This window comes from Eleutherodactylus coqui, chromosome 6 (genome assembly GCF_035609145.1).
Source record: "Eleutherodactylus coqui strain aEleCoq1 chromosome 6, aEleCoq1.hap1, whole genome shotgun sequence".
Lineage (NCBI taxonomy): Eukaryota > Metazoa > Chordata > Amphibia > Anura > Eleutherodactylidae > Eleutherodactylus > Eleutherodactylus coqui.
Genome location: NC_089842.1, coordinates 159,142,875 through 159,160,048, shown reverse-complemented (window position 1 = coordinate 159,160,048; position 17,174 = coordinate 159,142,875). Strand labels below are relative to the sequence as shown.

The window sequence follows — 17,174 nt, the reverse complement described above, 5'->3', positions numbered from 1 at the left end:
AAACCATGCTTGTGCTCAGTGCACCTCCCTCTTAGTATATTCAGTTCAACGGTTCTCTTTAAACACCGTAATCTATAATGGAAACGTGTTTTACTACTTAAATCCACTGATTTAAAAAAAAAATAAAAAACTTCTCAAACATTGGAGTGTGAATGACGCCTTATATTGTAATGTTGCAACGTTTTTGAACAAACCTTTTTGAAAGTGCTATGCGTGTGGAAGATGGTTCCACAGGACAGTGTTCCATATAAGCACATGGGGAGCTGAGCTGGATGGAGGGGAGCTGCTCAGTGGACACTTCTCTCAGTACCCAACTCTCCTTAAAACTAATATTTTTTTTTCTGCAAAATGTAGTTCATTATAATCAAGGAGCCCTGTTGCTATTTGATGCTGCCTGTGTTAGGGCAACATGAATCTGATGACAGGTTTTCTTTAACTGCAGTAACTGAGTCAGCACTGTACGGCCATGTGGCCGAGCCTCATACTAGAACACTGCCTCATTCAAGTGACATGGGCATTTATTTAAACAGTGAAGAGTGGACACAAATGGCCTTATGTCAGGGGCTGCAGTGAAAGGCCCCTGGTACTCTAGCAAGCTTTAAAGCCCCTCCTTTCTGCTGATCATTATTGATATTGACGTTTGTAGCGCATTCTGTCATGTTACCGAAATGACTTCCTTTAGCAGCAGGAGCAAACTGCATGTAATGCAAATAAAATATTTTCCTGTAGCTTGGCTGCTTGTCAGCAGGATGTAGGCTCACTTAAAGTACATCTCAAGTGTGGACTATAAACTACCATAAGCCACAATCTCTGAACTCTTACTAGTACAACATGCATGATATCCTAGTTGCTCGATATAGTTAATAACTCTGCTTTGGAAGCATAAAATTGTTAATGACATTGGCTTTAGATATAAGCAGATGCTTTAGTGGAAATACTGTAGATATTTGAGCTAGCACACTGCTAGAGGCTGAGATTTACCAGGACATCAATGTGTAGAACTACTTTTATTCTTGACTTGCTGTGCCATTGTTAGCCAATCGCTTGGAATCCCAGTTAGCTGTACAGTTGTGGCCAAAAGTTTTGAGACTTGGTTTGGTTTTCACAAAGTCTGCTGCTTCAGGGGTTTTAGATCCTTTAGTCAGATGTTTCTATGGTGTACTGAACTACAGTTATAAGCATTTCATAATTTAATCACAAATGCTTCAGGTTTAGGCATAGACTTGGTATTTATTTACAATGTTGAAACCCCCCCCCCCCCCCCCCCCTCCTCCCACCCCCACCGCAAAAATTTTATAATTTTCCCTAGCATGCTGGTTATCAGCTTCTGGGCCAAATCTTCTGGCCTAATCGTTGCTTGGCGTTTATCACAAGATCTGTATTTTTGTTTGCCCACCTGTGTTTTGAGGATTGACCACAAGTTCTTAATGGGATTCAGATCAAGGAGTTTCCTGGCCATAAACCCAAAATTTCAATCTCTTGTTCACCGAGCCACTTAGTAATCATTTTTGACTTGTGACATGGTGCTCCATCATGCTGGAAGAACTATCGGTTATCACTAAATTGCTCCTGGATGGTTGGGAGAAGTTACTCTTGGAGCATGTTTAAATATCATCATTCATGGCACTGTTCTTAGGCAAATTGTGAGCTCATTCCCTTGGATGAAGAGCAACCCACACTTGAATGGTCTCAAGATGCTTTACTGTTGGTGCGGCACAGGATTCATGGTAGCACTCGCCTTTTCTTCTCCAAACAATCATTCTTTTGAATGTCCCAAAAAGTCTCGAGAGCTTCACCAGAGAAAGTAAGTTTACCCCAGTCGTCTGCAGTCCAATTTCTGTACAGTAAAGGACTGGGGTAAAGTTACTTTCTCTGAAGCATCTAACTTTGAACTCCCCCTTCCCCATTCACACCCAAAACAAAGGCTATGTTTACGCTGGTGTCATAGCTTCCATTTTTACAGGATCTGTGATGCTGAGTTTTTTGCATCCATTCTTTTTTTTTTTTTAAATATATGTACAAGTAGAGCAGATTTTTGAACAACCAAGAGCAACAGAAACTTCACAGAAAGCAACCAGTGAAAGGGCGAGCAGAGCCTAAATGAACAGTCTTCCTACAACAGTAGCTCATGGAATCCAGATTCTAGCTCAGTGCTGGCTTTTTACGTAAATGAACTACAAAAAAAATTGGTGTGAACATAATATAGAATATTTTATGCCTTTTTATTTCCTACACCGATTAGTTAAGTAATTAATGAATACAAAGTATATACATCCCCCATATTCCTTTTGAATACAGCCTTTGTATTGGGGTTTTCAGTGTAAGAACATGGTAGTCTGCAGCACTTTTCTTGCCATCAGAAACACAAACCATTAAGTCGGTGGAATTTTTATGGGAACAGAACCTTCATACCGATCGTGGCTCCATTAAGAACAGAAGCCATAACGATAGTGTAACGGCATTGACTATTCAAGTGGCAATGCCAGTAAATATGTTGTATTAATATGCGAAAAGCAAATATTACACTTACCTTTAAGACAGTACATACAATTTGGGGGAAATATTATAAACTGGCACATAATATTTATAATCTTTAATTCCTGGGTGGGTCCAGTAGCTTACATTTAAAATATTGAAAAGCCCACTTAGAGGTCTGTTTCTTTGGCGGGCGCTTTTGACCTCCAGTAAACCTCATACGCCCTTTGATAGGAGATGCTTTTACCTCCCTTGTGAAACTCTCTGGAAAACCATCCAATAACTATCCTTTTTGATCTGTTATACAAATCCGGCAATTCTGTTTTCCACAACTTATTTTTTTTTTTTTTTTTATTTTGTGCCTGCTAGATTACATGTACTTGTTTTGGGTTGGTTTGTGTGTGTGAGCTTGTACCGTTATATTTATCTCTGTATGTTAATGGACAATAAATACAAAAAAAAGTTACAAAAAAAAAAAAGATGAAAAAAAAACAATTAAGGTGAATGTGTCCGTGTTTTAATTTGGCCTTTTTAAACGGTGTTTAGAGCAAAACACAGATTAATAGTTTGCTGGCAACTAAGGTTCTCAACATTTTTTGGGGGGCTTGGGGAATGTTTTACATGCAGCGCAATTTGGTGAAATCCACATCTTTATTTGCACTTGAGATTTTGGCACAGATCCGCAAGCAGATTTCACCTTTGAATAGGATGTCTGCTGCAGATCTGTGTCAAAATCTTCACCAGTGGTGCAGATTTTGATGTGCTTTTCAATGCAGAATTCCAGACAGATTTTGGTGTGGATTTTCTGCCGCTACGTGTGAGCGAACGCTTATAGTGGTTTGTGCAGAACTACCAAAAAAGGGTCTGCTGTTTTTTCAGACAGAGCGTTCTATCTCATCCTCCTTCAGATGAATGGAGCTGAGCTGCAACAAGGCGTATGGACTGATGTGCCACTTTGTCTGGAAAAAGTAGACTTTTCTTTTCGAAGTCTGGACAAACTCCTTTTTAAGCTGCCCATACATAAGTCAACTGAAATGGCCATTTTTTTGCACCTCCAATGAACCATAGTTTAAAACGTTAATACATGCGTTCGTTCACGATGATCTACCGTCAGACTTTTGGCTGCCAAAAAATGGGATCTGTCAGATTGGAAAATTTTGGCTGTGGTCAGGTGGTGATACAAATAATGCTTTCTACTATCTGCCACTTTAGTCCTGCATGTTGCTGCAGGGATCATTCATCAACATGATCACACAGGCAACTGATTGGCCAGAATCTGGCCAATCAACATGTATATGGCTAGTTTGAGGCACTTGCAGATTATATTCAAGAAATCTGCTCTGCTTGTACGTGACTTGATTTAAAGGAGGCATAGATCTCCGTACAAGTGAGAAGGTAAACCTTACTTAATAAATCATAGGGGATATTTTCTTTAGAGTTGATATTTTAGCCTTCTCTTTAGCATTATGTGCAAAGGGCCTTAAGTGCATTACACAAGTGGGTATCACATCTGACTGAAAAGTGTCCTTGTTGGCAACGACATTTAAAGAAACAGTCCAAGAAATGCTGCTACTAGTACGCAGAATGCAGGGCCTGAGCACAGGTGGTTCATGAACCCCAAATACATAAGTCATGCACTGTCCCTTCTGCATTTTAAAGCACACGCCTATGAGCAGCTTATAAAGACAACTTTTCAGACACCTAATGTATGTTGCCCAATAGCACACATCGTGATGGACCTTTTTAAAAGGCTGATGCCGCTGTTTTAAGTGTAACTATTCAATTTCATCTAGCAACAATATAAGCTAAAAATCCATCTCAAGCAGACTGGAAGCTGGAATTGTGTAAAATGGGTTTCCTGTTGTCTCATCCTTTAGAAAAAGGGATATTTTCTCCACTTGGTGACTTGAGAAAAACACTGCATGTATTTAGACCAAGTAAACTGGTGAATTCTCCCATCAGAGTACAGGTCTTCATGCTAGAAGTCGACTACTGTGAGATCCCCCTCATTAGTTGTTTATGGTGCTGGAGCCATCGTAGGGCATAGTAAATGGGTCCATTCAATCCTTTTCTACTGTGTAACAAGCAAATAGAAGGTAAAGATACGATACTCAAGTTACTATTTCTAGAATAATTTTAAAGGGTCCTGAGAATTTCAGCTTTTCTTTTTTTTCACCCAGAAGCGGCTCCACTCCTGTTTATGGGCTGTTTCTGGTATTGCAGTTCCATTCTTTTTTTTTTTTTTTTTTTTTCAGTAGCTAAACTGCAATAGCGTGGACAGCTTTTGGAAGAGAAAAAGCAAATATTAAGTTCTACTATTATACTGAATCCTGACAATTACTTTCCTTAGAATCTTATGTCATTGCAAAGCCCCTATTTAGAGGTTTAGATAAGACTGTAGCTTCATTAGTGTAACATTTAATATACCATTTCACATATGCCAACTTTGTGAGTTGTACTATTACATTGACTAGATTTCTGGATTGACTGCTGATGACTAGTGATATGGGAATTAGAAAGTAACTTTTCTTCATTCCTACCTATTATTCCATTCAAGTAGGAGTCAGAGACCCAGCTTTTCTATTTAGGCATTATTTTATATTGTCAAGATCTGTTATATCCTATTTATGTAACTGGTGTACTTTTAAGTGTCATGCTCTGCACAAAATGTGCATTTGAGCATTTGCATATCATGAATAAGAATAATGTAGTAGTGACTTCGCATTAAAAAGTGGACAGAAAAATATGTTTGTGTAAATCTAAGTTATGCAATTTTTAGGCTGGGTTCACACAGGTAGGACTTGCCGCGGAAATTCCATGCGAAATTTCACCGCGGCAAATTCACATGCGGCCGCTAATCCTGGGATTAGCCAGCCAAGTGGACAAGATTTCTCAGAAATCTCGTCCACACAGGACGGCAAATCCGCTGTGGCTAAACTGAGAGAAGCCACTGCTGCGGCGCAGATTTGCCGACCGCAGCATGTCTATTTTTTTATTTATTTTTTTCCCGCTGCGGCTGCGCTCTCCTCTATGGGAGCGCCATCCGCAGTGGAAGAGCGAGCGGCCGGGCCGCTTTAAAGCTGCGACATTTCCGTCGGGAATCAGCCCTGTGTGACCGTGGCCTTAGTGATTATCCTGGTGTTTGCTTTGACTATTAAGTCATGTTTTTTACATGACATGAGAAGAAAACTGCTGTTCAACATTTTTGATCTGGTTGAATGGTAGAGACAGAACTTCACAAAGTTGTTGCTGTATATTGTGAGAAACTTTTATATAGTTTCCTCAGCAAGAATCTATTGCAGCAGACGGACTTCTGTCCAGGTAAGGAAGTCTGCAGCCCCCTGCTTCTGCCACTTACATTTAGTATGCTACACCATTATCGCAGGCAGTGCAGTGTTTGATTCTCCTTAGCGAGTGATAAAGGGTTACAAGCAAGAAGAAAATACAGGGTAATACAGAGAGAATGGTGCAGAAGTAAAGCTTTTATTCATACATAAATTGACATAAAGCAGCCAAAATGACACAAACTCATATTTTTGAATGCACCTTTACGGATGTTTGATGTGGGCATCTTTGGTGACACTAGATGACCTAAAACAATGCATCTCCGCTGCAGTGGAATCGATAACGGGATATGCTGGGACGCATCTGAGCAGAACTGGACTACTTCTTTGACACTTGCCCCGTCACCGACACCCACATCGAACATCTGTATTGCAATAAAAACTTGAAGAGTTCTTTACATTCTGGTTGTTGTATAACCATTTATGTATGAATAAATCTGCTTTATATCTGCACCATTCTTTTTGAATCGCCGTGTACTTAACGTAGCTATTTGGGGGAGATTTATATAAACTAGTGAAGGAGAGTTGCCCATGGCAATCAGTCAGGTTATTATGGGCAACATCCATGTTTTTGTTGAAATACGGTTTTTTATAAGACTTTTCTACTTATTAGGGGAAGGCATTTTTACCTCTTTAAATACTAGGCATATGAACTACCCATGTCTATACTCCTTGCAATAAAATAACATTGTCTTTATCTTCAAAGGCATTATATTATTCTTCTTGCAAGTGCGCCAACTGAAAAGCAGCATCTTGAATGGTAAGTACAGTCTTCATCCCATAAGTGTAGTTATGCGTCATATGTTTGCTATGGTTTTTCTTGTTATACATCCAAATATTGGTTGTAAATGGTTCAACCAAAGAAAAGGAACACCTACAAAATGCGCATATATAAAATCCATCATTTTCATTAAAATCCTGCATATGCATTTTTGGAGAAGTTCCTTTTCTGGGTTTCCGTGCACCTCCACAGAACCTCCAGCTGAAAGATTTATACGAATAGAAGATGGGTGAGCTGACAATTTATCTATTTGCTTAAAGGGAACCTGATTAGTAAGTTTTCACAAACTTGGTGTTCCTATTTTATAAAATGATGGCAAAATGCTAGGATTTGCTGCTGCTCTTGATCAGTGCGGGTCTGACGACCTGGGACCACCACCAGTCCTGAGTGATTCAGTGCTGCATCCCCTAAGTTTTTTTCCTTCAGTGGCGGCATGGAAACTGCTGTATGGGTAAATGAAACTGACCCCAATATTTTAACTAGGCACGTGCTATAGTGAAGATCACAACTGTGGCCTTTTCATTCTCTGGAATGGTGATGGTCCTAACGATATGCTATGACTCTATAAGATGGGAGTAAACCTTTTAAAAATGTCAACATATAATTATAGGTTAATTGTTGCATCCAAAAAGTTTTTGTGACTCTTGTTCTAACTCAGTGTTTCTCAACTCCAGTCCTCAGGGACCACCAACAGGTCATGTTTTCAGGATATCCTATAGTAAGAACACCTGTGGTAATGTCTGAGGCACTGACAATAATTACATCCCCTGTGCAACACTGAGGAAATCCTGAAGACCTGACCTGTTGGGGGGCCCTGAGGACTGGAGTTGAGAAACACTGTTCTAACTTATCACCATCTCAAGAGCTGTGAGTGCAAAAATTATTATTCTACATCCAAAGATTAATCTATTGCTTTGCTCAGTTCATGCGAATTCTGATACCTGGCCACTTAAATAAAAATATAAATGCCCTTTAGATTCTGCAGCCAATGAATTGTAGTGTTTTATAGGTGGCAAGCTTTGCGTAGAGTGGCCATCAGATAATAATGCCTTTTTGTTAGATGTGGCTGGAGCAGAAGGCACATCTGGCTTTGTATGTAGCTCTGATTTATACTAAGCTAGAATCTCCTATAACTGCAGAAATGTATTTATGCACTAAAATATCACATACAGCTTATAAACAAGAATGGTGCGGATTCTATAGGGGAAGTGGAAGCAGACTTTTACCTAAAGCCCTATAATCTTCCATAATGATTGCTGACTACTAGACATAGTAAATATGGTTTTATCTGATGTGACTTTCAAAAACCTGCCGTCTTTTAGGCAGTGAAATGTGAAGACAAGAAAAACTGTCCTTTATTCAGTTTGTATTCATTAATGTTTCGTTTTACAGGGTGGGTTTAGTAGAGTCAAAGATCCGTATCCTTGTTGGAAGTCTAGAGAAGAATGAGTTTATCACACTAGCCCATGTGAACCCTCAGTCATTCCCAGCTCCTGGAGAAAATCCAGAAAAGTAAGCTTGATGTATATAGATCTGTGAGGAGAATGGCAGCAATGCTTTATATGTAGCTCTGAGTTTCCTGCCTATACCAAAGCTATTAGAAATTGCATATGTTCTCTTATTACAGGGAGGAATTCCAGACCATGTGGGTGATCGGATTAGTGTTCAAAAAGATGGAAAACTCAGAAAACCTCAGTGTGGACCTCACTTATGACATCCAGGCCTTCACAGACACTGGTAAGTCCTCCTGCTCTTAGACACACACAGGCTGATGTTTGTCTTATTTTTTTTTTCTCTTGACTTTTGAATCTCTTGTGTAGTTTACAGGCAGGCAATAAACAGCAAAATGTTTGAAATGGACATGAAAATTGCAGCAATGCATGTGAAGAGGAAGCGACTGCATCAGCTCCTCCCAACACACGTATTGCCGAAAAAGAAAAAGGTAAATCGCCTATCTAAAATCTAGAACATCTAGCTCTTTAATTTTATCTTTGAACTTGTCTGACTTTGATGGCTTATTCTTGGGCTATCCCATCATTGTTTGAACCCCCACTAGTCACACCGTCTATTGGATATTAGTTATCTAGACACATTTTCACCCATCAGCTTAACAAACTGAAGTGGGTTTTTTTGGGGGTTTTTTTACATTTACACTGATCGATTATCACTCAAATTTGTTCGTTCAAATGAATTTTAAGCAATAATCGTTAACGTGTAAATGGGCTAAAACTAAAAAGCATGGCTGCTTTTCTATCATTCTTAAAATACAACTACTGGCAGACAATTGCATCATCTGCAGTCACCTGATATACTTTGTATAGAATTAGGCAAAGTGCAACATGCTTTCACCAGAAAGCATGAAAGCCATTGTGAATGCAGCTTGTCTGTGGTGGACTTTGGAGTGATTGACAAGCTATAGACCACAATTAGTAGTAGTCTTTTAATTATATATAGTGAACAAGCTACAGAGTATGACTTCATCAATGACTGTCCTACCAACTGATATACAAGGCCTTCTGGGAAAAGGCTGGGGAGCAATAAGGACGAAGTAACATGTTATGCAGCACTTCAAAGCTTAATGCTTTTGCTGGTCTGAAAAAGTTGTATTTTTCCTTATTTTTTGCAGCATTCAATGGAAGGTGTTAAGCTTGTCTCCCTCAATGACAACAGCTTGGACTTATCGATGGACAGTGACAACAGTATGTCTGTGCCTTCTCCCACCAATGCCACAAAGAGCAGTCCATTGAATGCCTCAGGATTGTCTCAGGGGTAAAATCAGCATATTCTTGTAAAATAAATCATTTGTGTTGTAAATGTGCAACTTAGATGATTCTTACAAACTCTTCTCGGTTCTTTGTTTTCCCATCAGTAGAAACAGTCCAGCGGTACCTGTAAACTCTTCAGCCACCACCACATGTATTGCAGAAGTCATTGCGCCACCGAGCAATCCTTGCGATACTTCATGGGGTAGGACTGAAGGGGCTTTATTCTATAGATATATTGGGTCTATATGGATAATGTATACACTATATATAAATCAAATACACACATTTTATTTTCTCCCATAATCGAGGCATTTCTTGCAGGCAACCTCAACGAAAGCATTCCTGCTGATACTGCCATGCAGCCAGCCAATTCTTCAACACCAAAGCCTGTGGTGTCGAGAGTCGTAACTGCTACCCGTGTGGTGAACCAAGTCTCAAAGCCTTTAACAAATGTAGCTGCGAAATTGCCCAGTCCTGTATCTTCTGTTTCTGGTATAAAGCGGACTTCCTCATCACCAAAAGAGGATAGTCCCAAGAAAACCAAAATTGAAGAGGTATTATCAAGCATGTTTTCTGTGAGAAAGTCCCATTAATGTATTGAACTGTTGAGGAATTGCCTATAAAGTAATTTCCTTGTGTAACTGTAGATTTAGCAACAGTGAACTTTGGTTTTCAGCGTTTGTCCTATTGATATGTGTAGGCAAAATGGTCATATTAAAGGGGTATTTGGGGCTTTAAATGATGCCCTATCATAGACGGGTCTGCTGCTCTGAACTCCTGTCCATCAGCTGATCGTCCGGCCTGCTGCACTGACAGCAGGCAGGACATAGTCTTCAGTGGTCATAGGAGGAAGTGGGCAGCGCAGTCTTCACTCATGTTGAAATCAATAGAAGCGCGGTGCTCCCATTGGTTTTAGTGAGAGTGAAGTTGCGCTCCCACTTCCTTCTCTGGCTGCTGCTGACAGCGGCCTGGTTCACCAGCTGATGGACAGGGATCCTGAGCAGCGAACCCTAGTCAGTCATCTGCTAAAGCCTGAAATACCCCATTAATTTCAAGCCAAATTGATGATTGATTATAGGTTTCAGTCAAGGATTTTCAGCATTGATGGGGAGAATATTGATAAAAATGTTGCTTATGATTTTCAGATCCGTTGACTGATGATCACTGTTTATTGTGCTTATGGTTTTTAGAAACCTATCAAATCACCCCTCCAATAAAGTAGTCATATTTTGATTGTAAGTAGTTTGTGTATAATTGACAGTGATGGGAAGAATCATGGCGCTAAACTGCATAAAGTACTGTTTTAAAGGTTTTGCTTTTTTACAGGATGAACTTGATGCCTGTGCTGTGAGTGAGGCAGAGGAGTCACTAAAGGTGGAAGCAGAAGTTGTAAAGGTAAAAGCAGAACCTTGCGTTGATTCAGAATTCACAGTATGCCATAGTTGGACTCTGGTGCCTGCATCTTACAGTATGAGATTTCTAATGAACTCTCTAATGTGGTGTGGTCAGAGTTGTTCCCTTGGGTTATGGGACTTTTTCTGGTCATTAAGCTTAGAGGCTATGAACACCCTTTTTGGAGGGCATTTTCTTTTTCACATAAATTATGAAAGTACTTTTTATAGAGCCTTTCTACTTCTGCTTTTCACTTTCTAAGTAGATTTTAACCCCCACGAGAGCCTTTTATACTCCATGAGGGTCTCATAATGGACAACTTGTGTGGACATATGAGATAGTAAATTGACACTAATCATTGTAACTACATTACTACTTGTTACTGAAGCATTCTGTTTTTACAGGAGCAAGATGATGAAATGAAATCATCATCCCCTGTCCCTGGAGCTCTGCCATCTACTCAGGTACCATCTGTTGTCTGTTATATTAGCTATAGAGGAACTAAAGTAGGTTTTTAATGTATTTTTCCATATAGTGTTTGGCAGTTATTTTGTTTGGTTTTTGTGTATCCATGCAAGAAACAAAGATTGCTTGTTCCACATTGCTGTCAATCATTGCGCCTTCCATCTATGCTTGCATTGAACAGAGACTGGTGAGAGTACAGTCAGGGCAACAATGCCATATTCCCTCATTACTATTAGTAATATTAGTGCTATTACTACATATATTAAAGCTAATTAATAAAGATAATCTCATTAATTGCAGGACACTGTACATATAAGAACTGTCATATGTCAGAGTCTAAGAACTCCTTGAAAGGGGGATCATTTGTCGTACAGCAAAAACATTTTGTGACTCACAGAAGCTACTATTGTGCGTTATCAAAAATAAAACATAACTTTAGTTTAAGAATTTAAAATATATAAAAATACCAAAACATGGGCAAAAAAATAGAAGTGTGTCAAATGGGGATGGCCCTGAGATACACCCTGTAGTGCCCTATACTGTCCACTAACAATATGGAGCACCCACCCCAAAAGGGACGACCCTGTGCAGTATCCTCGCCGCATATGTTCCTAATGAACCCTGTGTTATGGGACAAGGAAAGAAGAAAGGAAAATCAACAAAAAGGACTTGAAATGTACACGAAAAGATTGTTGATCTTTCTTAATAGACCATGTGGATGGTTATAAGAGGATGGCTGAAAGAACACGCACTGAGCAGGATAAGCCACCATGCAAAAATATTTCCAATGTCTCAAAATAACCTTATAAGACAAACGATAATCGCATACAGCCATTATGCACTCCATCTGCTAATCCATGACACCCATAGTCCAATTATAATAAAACACCTACGCGTTTCACTAAAAGATTACTTTGGCTCATCAGGGACCCAAGCTGTAGACCAATGTCACAGTAACTAAATATAGTCACTTACACTGAAATCATAATGCCACCTCAAATAGATGGTACCAAGAAACAAAGCACATTTTTAAAACTCCCAAGTCCTCATAGATAGATCAGTAGGTAACACTTGATGTACATAAGACATCCTTGTGAAACTCTAGCAAAAAAAAAATAAAAAATGGTGAAAATCCTCATCTGAACATGATCCCTATCACACCTCTGTATGGATTGGCGCTGACTCTATAGTATTTGATTCTCCAGGAGCTCTTGAGTGAGTCCTACCCTAATGCATAGGCCCAATGTGTTTTGGTTTTTTTCCTAACCTCTTCTATAATGTTGCTTCTAGCTTTTATCCCCCCTTTTTTTTTTTTTTTTTTTGCTAAAAATTTTAGCAGACAGTATAGTGTACTATAGGGTGTATCTCAGGGCCCCCTGTGTCTTTCTCTTTTTTTTGCCCATTTTTGGTATTTTTATATATTTATTTAGATCACTGCTGTGGCTTCTGTGATTTACATATAAAAAGGGTTTAAATACATACTGTATATAAAATGACAGGGACAATAAAATGTACTAAATGAGTTGCGAATAGATACAGAGGGAAAGAGGTTCCTATCCATAATGGCTTAAAAATTATAAAAGGACAGGGAAGTGGACAGTAGGTCAGGATGGAAAGCTTCTCATATAATGGTGGCAGCAGGGCTCAACTATACGTTCAAGGCTTTTCTGAAGAGGTAGATTTTCAGGTTGCTTTTGAAGCTTTCCGGAGTGGTGGAGAGTTTGATGTGTTAGGGTAACGAGTACCAGAGTATAGTTGATGCACTGAGACGTCTCAGACAATTGTATGAGCAGTCGACTAGGGGAGAGCACAGAAGGTGGTTTTACCTCCTTGGCATGTAATCCTAAATCCTTGTAAGACAGATGTATGGAGTGGACAGCCTTGTATGACCATGATATTTTGGGAGAGGTATAACAGATGTATAGTTTACACACATGCGGTTTATATAAGGAACATCATTTTCAGAACATGAGAACACTAATTTAAGCCTGTATTTTGTGTGTTCATGTTCAACCAAAAGTGCTTTTCAGGTTGTAATTGGTGCACCGCATGTTCACTCTTGCCCAGCTTTGACATGGAATTAATCTACATAAAATGCCAAAAATTGTATATTACAATAATTTGGGCTCATACTAATTTACATCGGCGGACAGACCATTTTATAGTCGTTGGGGTTTATCCAGCGCTATTCAGTTCGGATCCAATTGGCCAGGCAGTGCCCTTTTCCTGCTCCCCAAATGGAGCAGTAAAATGGAACCCCCAAGCTCTGATGTACACGAGCCCTTATCTGGTACTAAGTCAAAGCTGCATTCACAATTTTACAGTGATTAATTTTCCCACTATCTTATGCTTGTTCAGTGTCTGTAAAAATCAAATAAGGGTGGGCTGTGTCCTATCATAAAACATAACTTTTATTAATTCTAATAAACCTATATGCGCCATAGATGATATAGCAAAGTGACCACCCTGAAAAAGACGACCCCACGCGACCACCTTAATCCTACCTTGCCCTAATTAGGGGGGGGTGAGTATACAATAGTAATGATCAGCAAAAATAAATTTACCCAACTAGTGATCCCCCAACACAAAAGATAAATATCTGTCGCTCCAGGATTGACACTCCAAACGACACAAATATTGTATGAAGATAAAAGTACAATATTCAGACCAGTTTAATACCATTGACGCCATTATATTTAGATAACTCGCATCCTCCTACCATACGTGTCTCACCCCTAGATTCAAGGGGCTCATTGGGGGACCATAAACCAACATCACTGTAAGGCCGCCTGCACACAAACGGGTCTTATTCGGCATGTGGGAGCCCGCAGCTGAATCCGACCCTGTGACAGGCCAGCGTCCATGCGTACCTGTATTTAGTCTGTATGCAGATGGTGTGGACAGCTCACCGACGGACATGCGATAGATATATAGTGTGTGTGTATTTTAATCCCTGCTCCTCCTCCGCTGTCGCTAGGCGATGACATGGAATCCGCAACCTTTCCGCAGTGTCAATTGCTGAAGGGCTGTGTGTCTGATAGCTTCTATGGACTTCAGTGGAAATAATCTGCAAGGAATCTGCGCAAAAATAGAACATGCTGCAATTTTTTAAATTTTTTTTTTCCCCGCTAGTGGACATGCAAATGTTCTATTCTTGCTAATGGATGCGGAATGCTGCGGATCGCCCGCGTGGGTGACTATCACGGATTCCGAAATACAAATCCGGCCATGTGCAGGTGGCCTAAAGCTTCTAGTTATCAACAATTATACATAACACTAGATATAAAAATATACTATGTTGTCACCCACATAAGCAAATATGGATCAAACCCCACAATTCAAAAGCTCCAATTTTGAGTCTACAGTATATTAGTGTATCAATCAATTTTCATTACTCATAGGGAGTGAATCATTGATGATCTATGCAACCCTAATGAAAAACTGGCATATGGTGATAGAATATTCCAAAATGGATGCAGATTTTAGATGCAATCAATATAAGATATATGCTGCTCTGTATAGTACCGGCTCGGACTTGGGATCAGTATATGATAAATGTAATGTGATTCGCTGGGCGAGAGTGAACCTGCATTTTAACATTTACAAACCTCATAATGTTTGCTGTTTGTAAACAGATCATTTCTGTCCCTTCCACAAGATGTAGTAAAGTTATTACAAGCATTATTTTTTTTTTCCTCACCGCTTTTGATCCTGTCTTCTATCCCTAGCGATCGTCCAGTACCGATCTGTCTGATATCCCGGCACTACCGGCTAACCCTATCCCAGTTATCAAGAATTCTATAAAACTAAGACTGAACCGGTAAAAAGCCCTCTCCAGTCTTAGTACCTCAGGGTCCATATACAATCTCTCCGCCAGATGAACAGTGGTCTCCTGGAAGTGCTGGAGAAGAAGAGTACATGAAGCGTGGTGTTACTGAAAGAAAAAAAAAAGTTTAGATAATTGCATTGGCCTGTAAGCACCCGATCTGGAAGTCCAGGTTAGTATGATGACTACGAAGCACTAGTAACTGGTTATCATCTGTTCCATAATGATTTACCCTAAAGGACTTGAATCTTGGGAGAAAACACACAGATAAGACTGATAACTGTTTGTATCTGTACTCAATGATAGTTCATGTATCTCTCGCAAAATTGACAATACAACTGGCCTAAAATCTCTCAGCTGATGCACTTTTATGTTTTTTCTTTTAACCGTAGTGAGGAATTTTTTTTAGATGGGTTTCTTTTTAATTGTCCTTTTGGTTTCATTCATGTACTAGAATTTCTTGCATGTTGGATCCCAACACTGGACATGTCATTTTGATGGGTTTACCCCCTCCTTTCCCCCTTACCAAAAAAAGTGAAACTTCTTTGATGTTTTTGTCTTAATATCATTAGTATACCATTTGTGTGACTTCTGAGGCTACAATATAGACCAACTTCAAGGGTCTTCTCCCAACACCCCCCCCCCACCCCCACCCCACTCCCCCTTAACATAATACTGGTCATAAAATTTATAATCTTAGTTCCCTGCTCACACTAATACTCGGGGCGGCGTGGAATCCATCCATAGTAGTAGAAGTGTGCCTTTGTCACATGACTCACGGTGGCCAATGTGAAGCGCGATTCCTTTGGTAATATGAGGTTTGAGCTAGGGTGTTTTTTTTTGTTGTTGTTGTAGTCACACTGCAAAGTGCAGTAGTTATTAAGCAAAGTTAGAAACTATCACGTACAGGTTTTTGTTTTCCTACTGTAATTCATTGAGAACTTAAGCTGTGATTTGTTCTTTAAGCTATGTGTAGGGTACAGGGAGCATATGACAAAAAGGGGTGATTTGAATGGATCAATGGGAATTTTGGAACTCAGAAGCTAAATTAAAGCTTTTGGTTTCTTTGTTAGCCAGTATATGATTGCCAGCTTGGCTGATGGCATGCAAACTCCCACACAGTTTTCCTTTTGACTCAGATGGCAACCTTTTCTGTACTTTGTCTTTGTAATCATTTACAATGAACCTACTTTAAAATGGGTTGTCCAGGATTAGTAAGTGTTTTTTTTTTCTTATTTCCTTTCCAGAAACAGTGCCACTCATGGCTGTGTGTGGTATTGTTGCTCATCTCCATTCAAATGAGCGGTGACTACCAGACAAAGCTTATGACAAGACTGGTGCATTTTGGGGGATAAACAATTTTCTTTTTTTTTTTCGTAATCCCAGAAAATGCCTCTAAGGTTGTGTTCACACTACTTTCATTCTATATGGAGACCATAATGCAGTGCCAGATCCATCACACATCCTACACAAACAGCGCTCGACAGACCCCATTGACTTGTGATGGGGTTCATTGGGGTTTCATCACTTCGACTATAAGAATAGCACTGCATGCTGCACTATTCTTTGTCAGATCTGATGGACCTGCTGACGGAGCCTCCGAATGTTATGTGAACGCAGCCCTAACAGTCCTATTCTTTTTACAAAGTCTGGCATAGGTGTATGTTATCTCTTTACGTCCGTGCAATAAATAGGACTCTCCACCCTCCTCATACTGTATTTTGGTAGCCACTCTGTAGTTTTGAAACGCAGGACGGAACAGGCAAGGCCTATGTGTATTCCATGTAGTTATGCCAACCACAATGGTTGTTTGTTTACACAACAGGAAAAGGTCCCCCACCCCGATTCATTGTCCACAGCTTTATAGAAACCTAAGATGTTTATATTTTTTCTTTTTGGCTCCCCTATTGCCCTTTACCCCAAGACAATGTTGGCCTTTTTTTTTTGCCCACCTTCTGTGTTGTAACTTTTAACTCTAGTTTCCACAACCTGAAGATCAGACTGTTGCTTCCGCATGATGTATGTATTGTCTTATGACTGGAGTTTGCTTTGTTTTATAGTACCCGTTCTCCTTGTATTTTTCAAAAGCTATTTTGTAAACAGATGATGTATTTCTCAATTGAAAA

General features: G+C 39.7%; 1 protein-coding gene across 2 annotated transcripts in view; it reads left to right on the top strand.

The window, feature by feature from the left end:
* The window catches only part of PAPOLA (poly(A) polymerase alpha), a 42,240-nt gene extending 26,836 nt beyond the window's left edge, over positions 1–15,404 (top strand). Inside the window, exons 13-22 of one of the 2 annotated variants that reach the window (XM_066608090.1) lie at positions 6,526–6,579; positions 7,993–8,112; positions 8,228–8,337; positions 8,421–8,542; positions 9,227–9,369; positions 9,473–9,567; positions 9,687–9,919; positions 10,692–10,760; positions 11,162–11,221; positions 14,951–15,404. In XM_066608090.1, coding sequence (XP_066464187.1) covers positions 6,526–6,579; positions 7,993–8,112; positions 8,228–8,337; positions 8,421–8,542; positions 9,227–9,369; positions 9,473–9,567; positions 9,687–9,919; positions 10,692–10,760; positions 11,162–11,221; positions 14,951–15,046 — 1,102 coding nt within the window. In that variant the 3' untranslated portion in view covers positions 15,047–15,404. Of the gene's footprint in view, positions 1–6,525; positions 6,580–7,992; positions 8,113–8,227; positions 8,338–8,420; positions 8,543–9,226; positions 9,370–9,469; positions 9,568–9,686; positions 9,920–10,691; positions 10,761–11,161; positions 11,222–14,950 lie in introns of both variants that reach the window. The other variant, XM_066608089.1, reaches the window with a different exon arrangement.
* The last annotated feature ends 1,770 nt before the right edge of the window (positions 15,405–17,174 follow it).